Genomic DNA, 16091 nt, shown 5'->3' with positions numbered 1-16091 from the left:
TATTAAACATTGATACGGCCGGCCGGCATATTAAAATGATAGGCTACTTCTTTTCTTTGTCATAAAAAATATACCATTCAAGTGCCTTTTGACAGGGTTAAAATAAATATAATTTTCAGCATTTTCTGGATTTACAACATAGGGAGGTTTTTTGGAAGAAAGGATTAGGATATTTTTATTATTTCATGAATGTAAGAACTGATAGCAATAAAAAATACTGCCAACATAGGGAGGTTTTTGAAAGAAAAGATTAAGATATCATTATTATTTTTCAAGGATGGAAAATTAAGGATGCCATTAAGGCAATAAATAAAATCCTTCTCCCTGTGAGTGGAGGCCTGTGCCCAGCAGTGGGACGATATAAAGGCTGTAACAGTAACAGTAAGGCAATAAATAAAAAAATATGGTCATCCTTTGACTCACTTTTTTATTAAAACACAGACATTCCAAATATAGTCTCTATTGTCACAAACACATCTTCACCCTAACATGACTAAACACGATTCATAGAATATTCTCTTCTTTATTATTATTATTTTTTATAGATTTATATTATTTCATAATACTTCTTTTTATATTAATAACAATAGGTACATCAATTATTCTCTCAATACAACCAGTTATTAAAATACTTTTTAAATGCATGTCTAAAAAATTTTAAATTATAACACGATTTTATGGTGTCTACAGCAATAGGATTATTTAGTTTTTATAACTTTGCAGTTGATTATCTTTTTATAGTGTTTTTATTAACCAATCACGGTCTACAATAAGTATAGTACTAGAAAAAGGAGTTTTACAATAAAAAGTAGGTACCTTAAAAGGTCATCAAATTCCATCTCCTAGTATTTGTAGGTTTCTTCAATAATTATAGTAAGCTTGTTTCTATCAAGTAAACGACATAAATTCCAACATTCATTAGTGACTTTGTATGATAATTACTATAATTCAGAATGCTGAAACAGACTATAAGAAAACTTTAAAATTTTACCCCGAAATTAAGCTCATAACTTTTTCATATATATTCTGAATCTTATATCTATCTATGGTAGGCAGAGATATTAGATCAACGGTCGAGTATCATCATTCAGAAAAGACAACAATGTTAAACAGTAAAATCAACCTTATTCTCAACTACCTAATGACTAAAACGCAACACACAAAAACTTAAAGATCATTTCAAAACAGACATAAAACATTTATTTAAAAACAACCACTGGATTCAACAGGAAATTTAAAATATACTTTGTAGAGACAACACAGTCGTTCGCTATAGTTTTACAGAGTTCCGTGAATTTGGACACAGATGGCGCTTTCGACCTTACGGTACCGCTGGCCTCCTTGCATTCTAGGCATTGTATTTCATATCCTCTAATATTAACGTCCTTAGTGCCTATGTTATAAGGTACATTGTCGTTTGACAGAACGCCCTTGAAGCGTATTTTGTCATCGGCGCGTAACATTCGTGTGAAATTGCTGAAGCAGTGATCGAACACTATGGATATTTCCGAGTGCCGCTTTAGAAGACCACCGCTCGCTTCCATTATGAGTTTGATTTCATATGTGTATCTGGAAAATAAAACATATATCATTAGCATGGTCTTAGCAAGGATCTTCACCAATTGTCTGTTGGCCTATTGACTAAAAATGACTTCGTAAACGTCTTGAGATAACTCAAATCAGGAACCAAAATACTTTTCGAAGCACAAAATCTCCGTATAACATGAAATTTAGCCAAGAGTTCCCCAATTTAACAATAAATGGTAGTTTTCAATATTTGTTATTATAGTGGCAACAGTGAAAATTTAACTGTCTATCACTATTCATGAGGGACAGTCTGACAAATTATAGTAAGATTTAGTAGTAGGTCTTTTCAGTACAAAAGATAACAAAAAAAAACATCGAACACTTACTCATTCAAATTGTTTAAATGGCAGCTCTTCCCACTTTGACGCGCGACGCTTCTAACAAACTCGCACTCTTTAGCCGATTGTAGACTCTCTTCCCTTTGACATAACGTCGAATATTCCTCACCGTAGTAGCACCTAAAATATTCTTGCAGGAAGCCAGGCAACCAGGCTATGAAGTCCCTCCATCGATTCCTAACATTTTTCAATTGAACGTCTTTGACATAACCCTCCCAATTTACGTTGGCGCCATCTAGAATTGCGCACTTTATTTGCGTGGCCGCCATGTTGTAATCTGACCAAGATGGGGTGTTACATTGATTGTAATAATCGTCCCAATTGATATGATAAGTGTTATCTTCGTAGTCGGTAATGAATTCGTTTTTAAGAAGGTTCTTGATGCTGGCTTTGTCGTCTCCTATGAGTTCGATGAGGCCGGATGGCAGGCCGTCATCTTGAACGTTTACTACGAACTGGTTGCCTAGGTACACTAGAGTTATGATGCCGATCGTGAGCTGTGAAGAAAAAAATGCTTTTGTTAGTTTTGAATAGCAAATAAAATAGAATTTATCATTTCGGTATACTTAATGCAGACTTTGCAGACGTAATTAACTTTATTTATTCAGGTGGGTAGATTTTGACACCAAAAAATGTTAACTATAAAATAAGTTCAACAAACTAAATGAAGAGAACCAATTAAGTAAATAACAAAAAGAAATACAAACCTGGAATGGAGTAACAAACTTCTTGGTAGATTCAGATTTTGCCAAGAGACACGTAATGCCAAAACTCAACCCCAAACCGACCACAACAGACACTGTGTAAAAAACTCTAGACATCGTTATGTACTGCAGGAACGCAAATATAGGCAATGTCACTGTTAACACGCCTATTAGAGGCAAAAACAGGAACGAACAAACCAACGTGAAAGTGCCCCTTATCAGCCCATAAGTAGTACACCCGTGAGAACAAGTTATAAACATCTGCAACCAACTAAGAGTCACGCAATGAGGTAAAGCGTATTTAAAGCAACCTTGCCAACCACTCCTCCTAGCCATTCCTACCAATATAACAGGAATCAACAGAGAGAAGAACACTCGAGCGTTCAAGCAAAACTCAATGCTATTCCCTAGTATATACGACGGATAATTCGATACGTGCAAGTCGAGAAACCGCCAGCCTTGATGCACAACTGTATCTTTCTCGTAAGGGTATTTCGCTAAAACGTTGATAGCAAACGATAACAGCGCGAGAAGATCAGGATAGGGACTCCCTGCACTGGTCCCAAATGAGAGCAAGGTTAAGAACATTAAGAAGAATGATAGCACACAAAATTCTGAAAAAGGAACCCATTGAGTGGCTATAAACGGATAAAGGAACAAATTAATAAACAAAGCGGAGAAGAACTGAATAAATGGGCCGAGGTTATTACGAACGAATAAGTTCTCAGACTCATCGGGTTGCAAGTTCCCGTCACTATACCTAAGGAAAAGCCCGGACCACTTCCTAAAGTCTATAAACTGTCTTTTAGCATGCAACATCTTGAAGGTACATATGACCATTGCTACAAAACTGGCGTAATACAACGCTAGAGGTACTAAGTGGTACAAACTATCCGCACTGACTGACAAATAGGCTATGAGGAGCAACGACAACTGGATATTCGTCAGTCTGAAAGTAAAATTACCGAAGTAATATAGTAGTTTTAGATATAGCACTTGTAAGAACACGATGGGGTGTAGGAAAGCTTGGTGAAGTAGGGGTATATGGTCTAGGGCCTTAACACTAGGGTCTGTTAGGGTCAGTTCGTAGCTGACTAAGGGCAGTTCTCCTTGGCAATAGTCGACGGCGGCCGATACTAAATTGTCGACGGTGAGATTACGGATCTCTTCGTTGGGGGCGCATCTTTCCGGTAATTCTGCAAGAAGAAAAAATCTGTTGGATTTTAGTTCTGAATTGGCTTAAAATTGGTGGCTACATCCCCACCCTGTTACGGGACGTAAGTAATTTTATCGGGAAGCACGAAGGAAGCTAGTAAATAATGTTTTACGTTACGAAAATAAGCATTACCTAGAAGGGATTTTTTCAAGTTTTAAAATCTTGTACCTCGTACAATTTTTTGTCACCTTCCATGCTTCCTGATTACATAGAATAAATAACTAGTATTTTACTATAAGTTCAGGCGTTTACCCGTAAAATCGTAACAGGCAGACAAACAATTATTTTAACGCTTTCAATATTACATAGTAGGAGAAACTGAGAAAATATGGGGTACATTAAACCTTCTTCTTATACAGTTGTAGGTTTAATCACCTAAGAAACCTTGGTGTCAGAGTTTTCTCTTAATTTTTCCACCAAAAAAGGGTCCTATGGGGCTAATACTGTGACTATGAAATTACCTTCATCCGTGGTGTCAGCAGTCCTCATGGTACCATTGATGTGGACCTGGTCTCCGGCCTGAAGATGCGAAGGCTCGAGAGCATGGCCATCGTCCAACGCCCTAGCCCTCGCCTCCTCTGAAAAACCACACCCATTCACACTATATCATCATCTGCCTAGCCTTTTCCTAACTATGTCGAGGTCGGCTTACAGTGTTACTGGATGCAGCTAAGTTCTAGTCATATCATATCGTTTATTGTATTCCATAATGTACATTAGGTCATCAAGTCAAGTCTGACACCAGTCTAACCAAGGGGTATTGGGTTGCCCATATAACTGGGTTGAGGAGGTGAGATAGGCAGTCGCTTCTTGTAAAGCACTGGTACTCAGCTGAATCCCGTTAGACTGGAAGCCGACCCCAACATAGTTGGGAAAAGGCTCGGAGGATGAGGATGGATGAATGTACATTAGGTGAAAAATATAAAAAGATTGTCACAATTATGGACTCTGATGGGCATAGCAAAATAGTTAGAAGAGAGGAAGGCATAGTCGTTTACATGATGCGACTGTCTATCTGACCTCAGATACCAAGGTAACGTCGGTAAGACTGATTGAGAGACTAGCTTTTGACTACTCGTATAGACTGTCAAAGATTTTCAATTGATAGACGCGACCCACAATTTCACATGTGTTAGACACGGAGGAACTCATTGTAAAAAAGATGAATAACCCATTCAGGCATCGACCGCATCAAGCGTTGATGTCATTAACTTTTAGCATTCGACCCCTGCGGCTATAATATAGCCACAATTTTGGTGGACACGTTAGATTCATTGTTAGTATAAAGTCCGGTTTATACTAATCAAATCAAAATCGATATTCGTGGTCAAAGTTTTCTGTTTTTTTTTTTTACCAAACATATCAAAGAGACCAAACTAGCAGACTTTTACATTCTGGCTTTTGTGAAGAGTGACGTCCGAACTCCAGTTTTGTAAATTAGTCACCATGTATGTTTAGACCCAAACAAAATTTCAGCTCAATCGGTTGAGGGCAAGTGCCTTAAAATTGAGTTGTAAAATTCCACCCGAACACACAAACATACATACATTGCAAGTTAAATAAAAGCTCGTAAAAAGGTCAGAATCGTTCTTACCTGGGGAGTCATCGTCAGGCGAATCGCTGTCATCTGGTTCCTTGCTAAGTGTAGTACTGCATATCTCACGGATACGCCTCTCTAACTGCGCCGTAGTTATATACTGTTCACCGTTCGATAGGCTGCAGGGCATTTTTTAAATTAAATTAAATTATATATTCCATATTTTCAGGCAATAAAACCCATGAGGCCGCTGCCTCGAATTTTGCGGGCAGCGGGGCGGCAGCGGCGGCGGCGCGGGAGCGGCAGGATCTTACGCGTATAATCAAATGGACCGGCCCTCGAATACAGCGGCGCGGGGAGCGGGCAACGAGCGGTGAGCTCCAGTCAAACGGTGACCGCCCGCGCCGCCGCTGCTGCCGCCCCGCTGCCCGCAAAATTCGAGGCAGCGGCCTAACATTCAGACTAACACAAACATCATGACTTTAATTAAGATAAACATTGAAAATAAAATAAAATAACAATAATTAAAAACTTAACCTAAATGAATTTATATTGGTTATAAACATACCCATAAAGGGGGTAACATGGCCCATATCTACATATACTTTTATAGTACAGAGGAAACATTTTTTTTTTGTTTATACCCCAACTGCTTTTAATTCTAATTCCATTAAATTCAACACGACCGGAGAATAGATCAGGCGCAGGACCAATATTTACGTGCTCTCCGATGCACGAGTGTATCAATCACCAACTTCCAAGCTCCGGGTTGTTTTGTGTCCGACCCGGGAATCGAACCCGAGACGTCGTGCACAGCAGCCGCCTTTGCGACAGCTAGACCAACGAGGCAGTCGTTTTAATTTAGAACTTAGAATTACATAGATTCTAAAAACATTACAAGAACTAGTCGGCCGAAACTACGCTGAAAATACACGAACAAATGACCCCTCCCGCTGTGAGTGCAGCGTGAGATCAGACTTTGTCTGACTAAAACCCACCACGTTTCCTTCTAGAGCCTTTAGTGTACCATCCCTGAGATTAACTTCTGCTTATAATCCCTCAGCCTTATCAATACACCCGGTTTATTCGATGGTAAAATCATCAAATGACTCCTCCCTCTGTGGGTTAGCAGCGGTGAGGGAGTGTCAGACTTTTACTGACTAAAACCAATCGTATTCCTTCGTAGGCCTTTTATGTACCAGGGCCGCGGTCACTCTTTCGGGCAATCCTGCAGCTACGGCAGGACTTGGCCCTGCTGGGATTTGCTGACGTCTCTTTGAGGAGCGCGTGGAATAATATATAATGGCGTCCATGGCCGATTTCGGCCAGTACGGTTGTTCTCATCTAAGGAGATCAGCCAGCTGCGCAGGACATATTATAGTGCACGAGCATTTGTGCAGACACAGGTGCACTCCCTATTCCTACACTCTCAAAACCCGATCGGACGGCAAGCCGACACGACCGGAAAGAGATCAGGCGCAGGACCGACATTTACGTGCTCTCCGATGCACGGGTGAATCAATCACCAACTTCCAGACAACGGGTTGCTTTGTGAAAGTTTAAGAAAACCCACAAAGCGATTTCGGCCCAACCCGGGAATCGAACCCGAGACCTCGAGCACAGTAGCCGCGCTTGCGACCATTAGACCAACGAGGAGCTCGTGGAATAAGGCGGGTCTGTTATCAGTACACCTTACCTGGCAAAAAGATCTCTGGCTGCTTTCCTGGCGACCGTTTCCTGACGACTGGCGGCAAGACACGACTTCGCGCGTACTATTGCTGCGCTGTCTTCATCGATCACACCGCTTCGAATACACCTGATAATGACAGACACTTTCGTCAACTACATAAATATACGTATTGCTGCAGAAAACAACTGGTCTTAGAGGCCGCAAGCTTTTTTAACTTAATGACACCAGTCGGGCGAATTTACAAGTCGCGGTTCGCGTTCTAGCGATAGGATAATTTCGAAGGTTCGCCAGATGAATCGTATTTTGCGCAAAACTGTTTAAAGTCTCTTACATGGAATCGCGCAACTCATCACGAACCCTATCCCATTTGATCTTCCAAAGCGCGAAATCGTTTAAGTTTCCATTCATTGATATTCGCTCACATTTAATTTTATTTTTAAATATCACTACGCGATAGTAACTGTCGGCTCGTGCGTCCTCGGACATATTGTGCGGCAGTCTACCCTCGGATTTGTTTACGTCGGCGCGGTATGTCTGTAATCCATGACAATAGGGCATTAAGGAATTACCTCATATCATTATCGGGAATCTGATGCTATTGCCTTTCGCGGAATAGTGGATAATGGAACAATTGTTTAGATGCCGAGACGATTAACAGCACGTTTTGTTATATTTCATAAGTCATAATGACAGGGAACATTGGCGTTACAGTTTTTTCTTTTAATAGCCGTAGAGGTTTTATTTAGAGAAAGTCTGTAAAAAAAATACAAACATCCATCCATTACAGTCTACGCATTGTTTTTTTCTTAAGGTTTGGATTACTTCGCAGGTAAGTTTGGGAGGAGAAGTGTCGCGATTCGACAATCACATGGCTTGATATCCAAATCTTCATTTCGAGAAGAGATGTGATTCTGAATCAGAAATGAGGAGATCCGCATTCTAACAAGGACTAACTAAAGTCATTGACAATGCCCGAAGAATGGCAAAGCTGAAGCTGCAATGGGCAGGGCACATAGCTCCTAGAAAAGTTCTCGAGTCGCGGACGACCGGGCCAAGGATGCCGAGAAGCAGAAGATGCGGGTTGCTGAAGATCGAGCAAGTGGCGAACCTTGGGGGTGGCCTTTGTCCAGCAGTGGACGTCTTTCGGGTGAAACAAGGGCGCACATCATGTGCCATCTCAATCTTAGGGCGCTCACATTGTTCTTTATTGGTTTGTACTAAAATATTTTCCCTAAATTCTTTATCAACTATGGACAAAGCTATGACCTATGTATTATGTATATGAAATATTGTCGCCGGGACGCTGATGGATCTACGAAAGTTAGATACCTAAAAGAATAATTATAAGTACTTACCGTCTCAACATTCTCCTAGCTTCTGGGTGCGCCTGTTCAGTAGCACAGATGAGCCATTCCAGGGCTTGTTTGAAGTTAGAGATTTTGTCTGCTTCTAACTCTGCAACAATTATTTAAATTAACAAAAAGAAGAATCAAATACTCTTGACCATAATTTTATGGAAAATAAGACTTCCCCACTTCCAGAATAATAGCTAGGACCCATAATTTAACTTCTTGACTATGGAAACACTCGTTAAACATAGATCACCACCCACCAACCACTGCTTAGCCCTTGATCAATTGTCCCATACGGCAGTTACTTAACAAACGAGCATAAATTTAGGTGAAAAGAGGACATTCACAAAATATGGCTAGTGTATTTCCAAGAATATGTACCAATACAGATGTATTTATTTAAAACACCTGTCTGATAATAATGTGTTACATAAAATTCCTTGTTTCTCAATACATATAACCTCATTTCAGTATTTATAAAACGAATAACATGAATCAAAAGTACTAGTTTTAATTTTATTGTAATTTAACTTCATACTTGGTTACAACATTACACTTTAAAGGTGCAAAGAATTCCTAAGATAAAGTACTAATCCATTTGTTTTTTTTTTTATGAGCAATCCATTTACAAACATTTATCTATATGTATTAAGAAAAAGGCTTAAATAACACTAGTCTACAATTTTGTTTTTGCTTTGCTCATGGTGAAACATACAACTTTCTAGTAGATTATCTAACACTTAATGGAAATCTAGAACAACAAACTAAAATCGGGAAGAGTACATAATGATGCTTAAGTCAGAAACAATCAGAAATTTCTGTCCTTAAAGAATTAAGTCAAATATCCAGATATGCTTGTGCATCTACATTTTCTGGACTTTGATAATGTATTAGATAAACTAAAACAATTAACATATTTTACCTTGGCGATAAAAAATGCTGTAGACTAGTGTGATTTGGGCTATCCCAATTACTAAAATGGAGTCAAATCATCATCATCATCATCATCATCATCTCAGCCATAGGACGTCCACTGCTGAACATAGGCGTCCCCCTTAGATCTCCACAGATACCTGTTGGAGGCAACCTGCATCCAGCGTCTTCCGGCGACCTTTATAAGGTCGTCTGTCCACCTTGTTGGTGGACGTCCTACGCTGCGCTTGCTAGTCCGTGGAGTCAAATAATTAATCTTAATAATGTAGAAAACCATGCAATGCTACATACCACATTTCTCTTCCAAAAGTTGTTTAGCGAGGACCACTTGTGATTCGGCACAGCCATCCTCGGCCAATTGGTTGCGCAACCGCCTCAGGGAACCTTGTGGTCCATCTGAAGCAAGATAAACCTCAGAAAGTATACTACACTACACTTGACAAGGGAATAGAATATAAGAAAGATGGTGCCACTAACAGACTATTGTCTCTTTAATTATTTGACTTTTATTTGAAAAGGTTTTTTGCAATGAGGCTCAAAAATAGTGGTTTCCTTCAATTCCAACCACAGCCTGAGGGTTTATTCCATATGCAGATAAAAAGAACTCATGTGATGCTATATTCAGTAGTTATTTTAACAAAAAAAAAACATATGTTATTCCACATATCCATTCATATGTTTGGATTTAAATTATTGGGAGAGATCAAAAAACAAATAAGAAACTGAGGATGAGTCAGAATTGTATTGAATGAATACATATAAAATGTTGCACTGATATTGGATCCATATAATTCATAAATTATTATACTCTTCAAATTATGTAAAAGGATATTTTGTCCATAGGAATTTATTCTGAATGATTTGCCTCTTTACCAATCACTCAAATTATATTGAAAACAGGGTTGTAATAACATTTTTATAGCGGCTTTTAACTTAATTAGTTTGAAAATAGAAATTATGATTCTAATAATTTAATGTACAAACAGTGATAGAATATTAATCATTATATTGACGTACATGACTTAGCCATCATGTCCCACCATCAACGTATCCTAGGGTAACTAGGTTTACAGTTAACAGAGTGAATCCTTGAATGTTTCTATCACATGTGTATTGTATCATGTTAAATCGATCGAAATTAAATTTGGAAGTCAAGGTCAATTAATATTACTTCAAACCACGTAATTACTCTTCACACATCAATAAAGATAAAACAAATTAAAAAATAATAGTAAATAAACACCAACAAATAATTACACTTTTAAGACACCAATACTTTTTACTTACCATGTAGATTCCAACGTTTCCGACCGACTGGCATAACTTACAGAATTTATAATAAATATCTGTACATAGATTGTTATTAAATATGAAACACGATAAAATTGAAAGAAAATAAATCCCTGAAAATAAAAACCAATATACTTTTTGTTTTGATTATTTACAGACAATACATAAACGACTCGCGATTTTTTTTCTTTGCGTCAATAAATATGTCAATGTCATTAAAGATGACAACAAATTGAGGAATTGTATTGTATGAAGACGATTTTAAACAACAAACTAATTTACTTTATTCCAACTTTACATTAAAAACAACTTGATTATCATATTATACACAAAAGTAATTACACCAACTGCACCAAATTTCTTAACACTTTTTACGTGTGGTCTGGTAGATAGATCCAGAACTGGTACAAAAAGAAAGTTATCTCTGTAAATGTAAATCCTTTTACCCACAGTGCCCACCGCCTACGAATATTCCACCCACACAACATTGTGTTTACGTAGAGTAGGCAATTCCCAAAAATAGAATGTTCCTGTATGAGGATATCCTTTGGTGAAAAAGGTATTAGGACGAAAATAAATATTTTTATTTTTAAACTGAGTGGACTACCCCACTGACTAAAGAAAGATTTGATCTTTGGCCCAAACACAATCCAAATCTCCTAACTTGCATAAACGAAACGCACCATCGTTTGCTACAAAATCGTTTAGATATGATTTCAGTAAAAATCGGAGGTACAATAAATATACAACCAAACATTTTTTAAACACTGGCTACTGGTTCTAGTGTGCATGTAGGAAAGGCATTGTGCAATATTACACTATCAAAAGTGTTTAGTTTTATAAGTGTTGTGAAGTGTGTTTTCAGTGATTTTTAACCGACTACCCAAAAAGGGGGTGGTTCTCAATTCAGCTGGTATATTTTTTTGTATCTACAACAACCAGTATGCATTGATACTGTCTTCTTTACTCCTTTTATTCCTTCTCTATTTTTTTTAATTATCGATGACAAGTACGTTTCGATACACGACTTCAAAATTATAGCACCTCCCAATGTTGATGACAAGTACGTTTCGTTATACGACCTTTAAATTATATGATGTTCCGTTCCTTCCAGTCACGAACCAAGATCAGCGCGATCTAGGCATCAGCTAGGAGAAGAACAATAAGAAAATCGCTTATTTCAATAAACATATTTGACCCTTTATTCTCTCTATATCTCATGTATAAACATTTCCCCTATGTAGATAGTCGTAGTCGCCCTTCTCCCTATGTTATCCCAGGTAATCCCCTTGAATTCTCCATCATGTACTACGTCTGTGAACTCCCTTATATGTTATTATGGTCTTGTGTTGTGTACTCCTCTTATAAATTCGTATAAGGATGAACTCTTGCTACCTGCTTCCATACTATGTTATCCCTTATGAAGATATGTACCTATCAGCATATAAACAATGTGGTTTGCATTGTAATATTGCACAACGTTATTGTATGATGATTGTTGGCCCAACTAAGGAAAACTTTTTACTCATCAGTTCTCAACCATCCTGCTCAAGTATTTAGGTCCGTATGCGATTGATAGGAGCTGGCTATTAATCGTAGGACAACAAATCCTTTTTGTGTACTATAATAATATCTGGAGTTTCAAATTCTAATAATCCGAAATGGAAATAGCAGTCAGTTTTATAAAGACGTATTTGGTCAAATATCATCATCCTCCTGCCCATAGAATAACTCTATTCCAAGGCAATAAGGTACTAAATTGGTTGCATAATACACAGAGGCAAATCCGAGCCGAGAGAGATAGTTAGAACGGAGGCCGTTTGTCTCTTTCTAACACCTTGCCAGCATAAAAAAATGTTGTGATCAACAGTTTTGTTTTCCCAAAAAAAACAATTGAATAACTTATATTTTTATGTTATTTTAACAATTGTAAGTCAACAAATTAATAACAATCGCATGAATTTATTCGTATTAATTCTTAAAACATAAACAACATAAATTATTATTTTGCTTTTTTTTATTTTCTAGCGGTAACCCTGAACATTCTTGGCGCATAATCAAATCAGCATTTAAAATGTTGTTTATATATTTTTGTATTAAATCAATTTAAACTATTAAAATTGTGAAAAAGTGTTGCTTATACTTGTGAAAGTGAATCCTATGGTGGTCGCAATATATCGTTCCACAGGTAAGCTAATAATAACATTTTCGTAAATCAAACAACTAGGGTGCCCATGAATTCTTGTAATGAGTCAAAATATGGGTGATGGATTTTAAAACTGTTGTACTATTGTTATAGCTTCCCAAAAAAATGTAGAAAGGCGATATAAATGGCTCAGCAGTCTAAATGTGAAGCAAAAAAACAAAAAAGTCAGTCTGCACTTCGAATCTTCCTGTTTTTATTACTGCTAATTCCCGCTATTTTTTTAGTTAAAAATGCGCAATCCTGCTTACTATATTATGTCTATGAGTAATATAGATTGCTCCTGCCCTTTTATTTTATTTGGGGTCGGCACAGCCGGCACAGCATGGTTAAATGTCATTTTCATTGATTGTCAACGTCAAGTTTCATTCAATCAATTCGGGTTTGTTCTGCGGTGTGTTGGGATAATTTGCGGATTGTGTTTTTAAATTGGTGAATGGATAATTCTTAAAGAAGTCATTTCGTAACGTTTGTTTAATTTACAATTATATATGAATACTTCTAGAACAGTGAAACCAAAATGTTAACACCGCGTTTCAAGTTAACTCAGGACGATAATCACATCTACATAAATGTGCACGCGCCATATACAAACATTGGTGATACGGAAATAGACGTCGATGGTGAGAATTTTCTGTTTGTATCTAGCCCGTACTTCTTGCGACTGCGCCTGCCAGCCAGAATAGTCGATAATGACAGCTCTAAGGGCTCCTACATTTGCGATTCCGGTGACTTCAATTTAACCTTCGACAAAGAGGTTCCAGGCCAACATTTTGAAAATCTAGACATGATCACTAGTCTATTAGCTCCTAGGGATATACCTGACATAAACCCCAATCTAGTGGAAATGTTAGAAGAAGATGGTATCACTATAGAAAATGATAGCAAAGATGATGATTACAGTAACAAATATAGTTATGGATTTGCAAACAAAATAACGACTGAATTCAGTAACATCGGTGTTGAGTTCCCTCAAATTTTTGAACTGAGAGTCCCTGAAATGGTGTCAATTGAAGAACGACAGAGTAAGAGAATACGATACGAAAATGACAAATTTTCATCAGATCACTACCTGGCAGATTTTTATGATGAAGAACTTCTTGAACCTTTTGTTACGGCCGTAGCTCCTTGGAGCAATACAAATTCACTTAAAGAACCTGAATTCTCTGAAGAAGAAGTGGGTGTGCTCAAAGAACTACCAAATAAGCAGTTTTTACTCAGTAAGAATGAATATAAGCAGGTCCTATATGGTCTGGTAGATATTCTCTATGGATACTGCTATGATAAACGAACAACATTAAATGAAAGCACTGTGGAATCAGGTTGGACTATAAATAAACTGTCATCAACGCTAAGTTGGTTCTGCACATTTACAGATATGAAACAAGTCCTCGTCGCTTGTTACAGACGAGCTTTGATCTATCCAATATTTAGAAACTTTGACTTATGCAATAAAGTCAAAAATGATCTTGTCAGTCTCTTCAGAAAGGGCAAGAAATTTGTGGTGAAATGTGTTATAGAAATACATCAAATGTTCAATGCCAGTAATGATGCTAGATATATTCTGAATCAGTTGTACATCAAGGATTATTTAGTATTCCTACAGAAATGTAGAAACGAGGAGCTTGACGAGCTCTACAATAATATTGCTAATATTGAAATAACCAAAAGTGATTTAGAATTAGACATTGAAGAATTAGAAGCAGCTGCGGAGCTAGTCAAGCAAGAGGAAGTTGACAATATAATGGAGAATGAAGTAGCAGTTAAAATGGCATCCATGTCTTTATTAAGTGGGTTACATAGAACAAATTCGGCATACATTGATGATGAAAGTGATGATGAAACCGATTCCTCGGATAGCAGCGATTCATCCGATGACTCATCTGATGACCTTGACTCTGATGATGACCCATCCTGACAGTTGCGTGGCTCCTAGGAGTTAACCAGTAAAGGCTTGTGAATGATCTGACGTAATCACTGATAGTGTAAGACATTCGGCTGATTTAAATGATCAGGCGATGTATATTGTAGCCACTTCATAAAATTCTTGATAACTTCATGAAATGGCTGCGTTTCATGGCAACCTGACTGCTGTTCTTGGTTTCCGTTAATATCATAATATTTTATGAAATTTGAATCATTTTATGAAGTGTGCTATGATACGACTACTTCAAGTAGATACAATATATGAATTGAAATGTCTTAGATCTGAATCAAGCTTTTTCTCAAACAATAAGTGTGTACATAAGAAAAGACAATTTAAGTAACAGTATATCCAACTTTCAGTAGCTTGCCTATGTAATAAAATTTGTATTATACAAAAATATACATAAAATTATAGAACAATGTAATACATAATAAATAGTAGAGAATAGGGTAGTTTCCTAAAAAATAATAATTAGTCCGTCTTGTAGATTGTCCAAAATTAAGCGATACGTATTTTTTCTTTTTTAAATTGGATCAGAACTTGTTAAGATATAGCGTGTTAAAGTTGAGTGTGACGTCACAAGTTGCTACAATTTTCAGGACACTGTGACGTAAAAGGCCCCCACTCCTAATTTTTGAAGCGTATTATCTTTGTCATTTTATGTTTAATTAAAAAAAGAAAAAATACGTATCCAATATTTTTTGATTATCTAAAAAGCGGACTAAATATTATTTCATTATTTCGACCCTGGACACTACCCTATTGATATTTCACTAAACTAGCTGTATTATAATTATGATAATAATGCCTCTTATCACATAAACAGTATGTTACACCACTATGTATACAGTAGTATGTGATTATAATGAAAAATAAAAATAAGCCGATTTAATATCATTCCTTAAAAATAGGCTAATAATCTTAAAACTTAATAAAGATACTCCTAGTAAAAAAAAAATAATTTGCAATAATTACCTACGTGCAACTGAATTGTTTATTTAGTGGATGGTTTGTGTGAAGTTTGCACAAAAGCGGTAGAGCAGTTGTTCATTTATAGGTAGCGAAGCATGTTCCATACTTATAATTTCTTTAGGTAAATTCCTGACTGGGACTAGCCTTTTCACCACTTATACAGCTGTATAAATAAAGGAAATTGTAATAAATAATAAACAATTATGTAAGTTCAAACTTGATTTATTTGTTTAATTCATGATTACAATTCCAATCGTAGCTACAGTTGCTGCTATATTTAAGAAATTTCTGTGCATACTATATTGCTTTCGATTTATGATGTGTGTTCCCTGATTGTCACTG

At 37.0% G+C, this 16091-nt stretch overlaps 3 protein-coding genes across 5 annotated transcripts in view; 1 reads left to right on the top strand and 2 right to left on the bottom strand.

The window, feature by feature from the left end:
- Positions 1 to 16091, bottom strand: part of LOC110380836 (MICOS complex subunit Mic60) — a 105005-nt gene that overhangs the window by 45625 nt on the left and 43289 nt on the right. The gene's annotated exons all lie outside the window — the stretch shown is intronic.
- LOC110380837 (wolframin) lies at positions 408 to 10849 on the bottom strand. 3 transcript variants are annotated; one of them, XM_064040112.1, is made up of 9 exons: positions 10648 to 10849; positions 9649 to 9753; positions 8428 to 8527; positions 7079 to 7198; positions 5440 to 5561; positions 4307 to 4423; positions 2633 to 3825; positions 1914 to 2422; positions 408 to 1569 (listed from the first exon to the last, which is right to left on the bottom strand). In XM_064040112.1, the coding sequence occupies exons 1-9, from the start codon at positions 10676 to 10678 to the stop codon at positions 1200 to 1202; spliced, it is 2667 nt and encodes an 888-aa protein (XP_063896182.1). In that variant the 5' UTR covers positions 10679 to 10849; the 3' UTR covers positions 408 to 1199. The 3 variants fall into 3 exon arrangements, with proteins under 3 accessions (XP_063896182.1, XP_021196633.1, XP_021196636.1); XM_021340958.3 differs by having other exon boundaries at positions 10645 to 10847; XM_021340961.3 differs by lacking the exons at positions 8428 to 8527; positions 9649 to 9753; positions 10648 to 10849 and adding an exon at positions 7642 to 7768.
- LOC110380843 (protein SHQ1 homolog) lies at positions 13200 to 15970 on the top strand. The gene has a single exon (XM_021340966.3). It carries the CDS (start codon positions 13371 to 13373, stop codon positions 14766 to 14768), a length of 1398 nt encoding a protein of 465 aa, XP_021196641.3. The 5' UTR covers positions 13200 to 13370; the 3' UTR covers positions 14769 to 15970.

The sequence above is a fragment of the Helicoverpa armigera genome, chromosome 21, assembly GCF_030705265.1.
Source record: "Helicoverpa armigera isolate CAAS_96S chromosome 21, ASM3070526v1, whole genome shotgun sequence".
In the NCBI taxonomy this organism is placed as follows: Eukaryota; Metazoa; Arthropoda; class Insecta; order Lepidoptera; family Noctuidae; genus Helicoverpa; species Helicoverpa armigera.
Note: the sequence above shows the minus strand (reverse complement) of the source record. Positions and strands in the feature narration are given on the sequence as shown.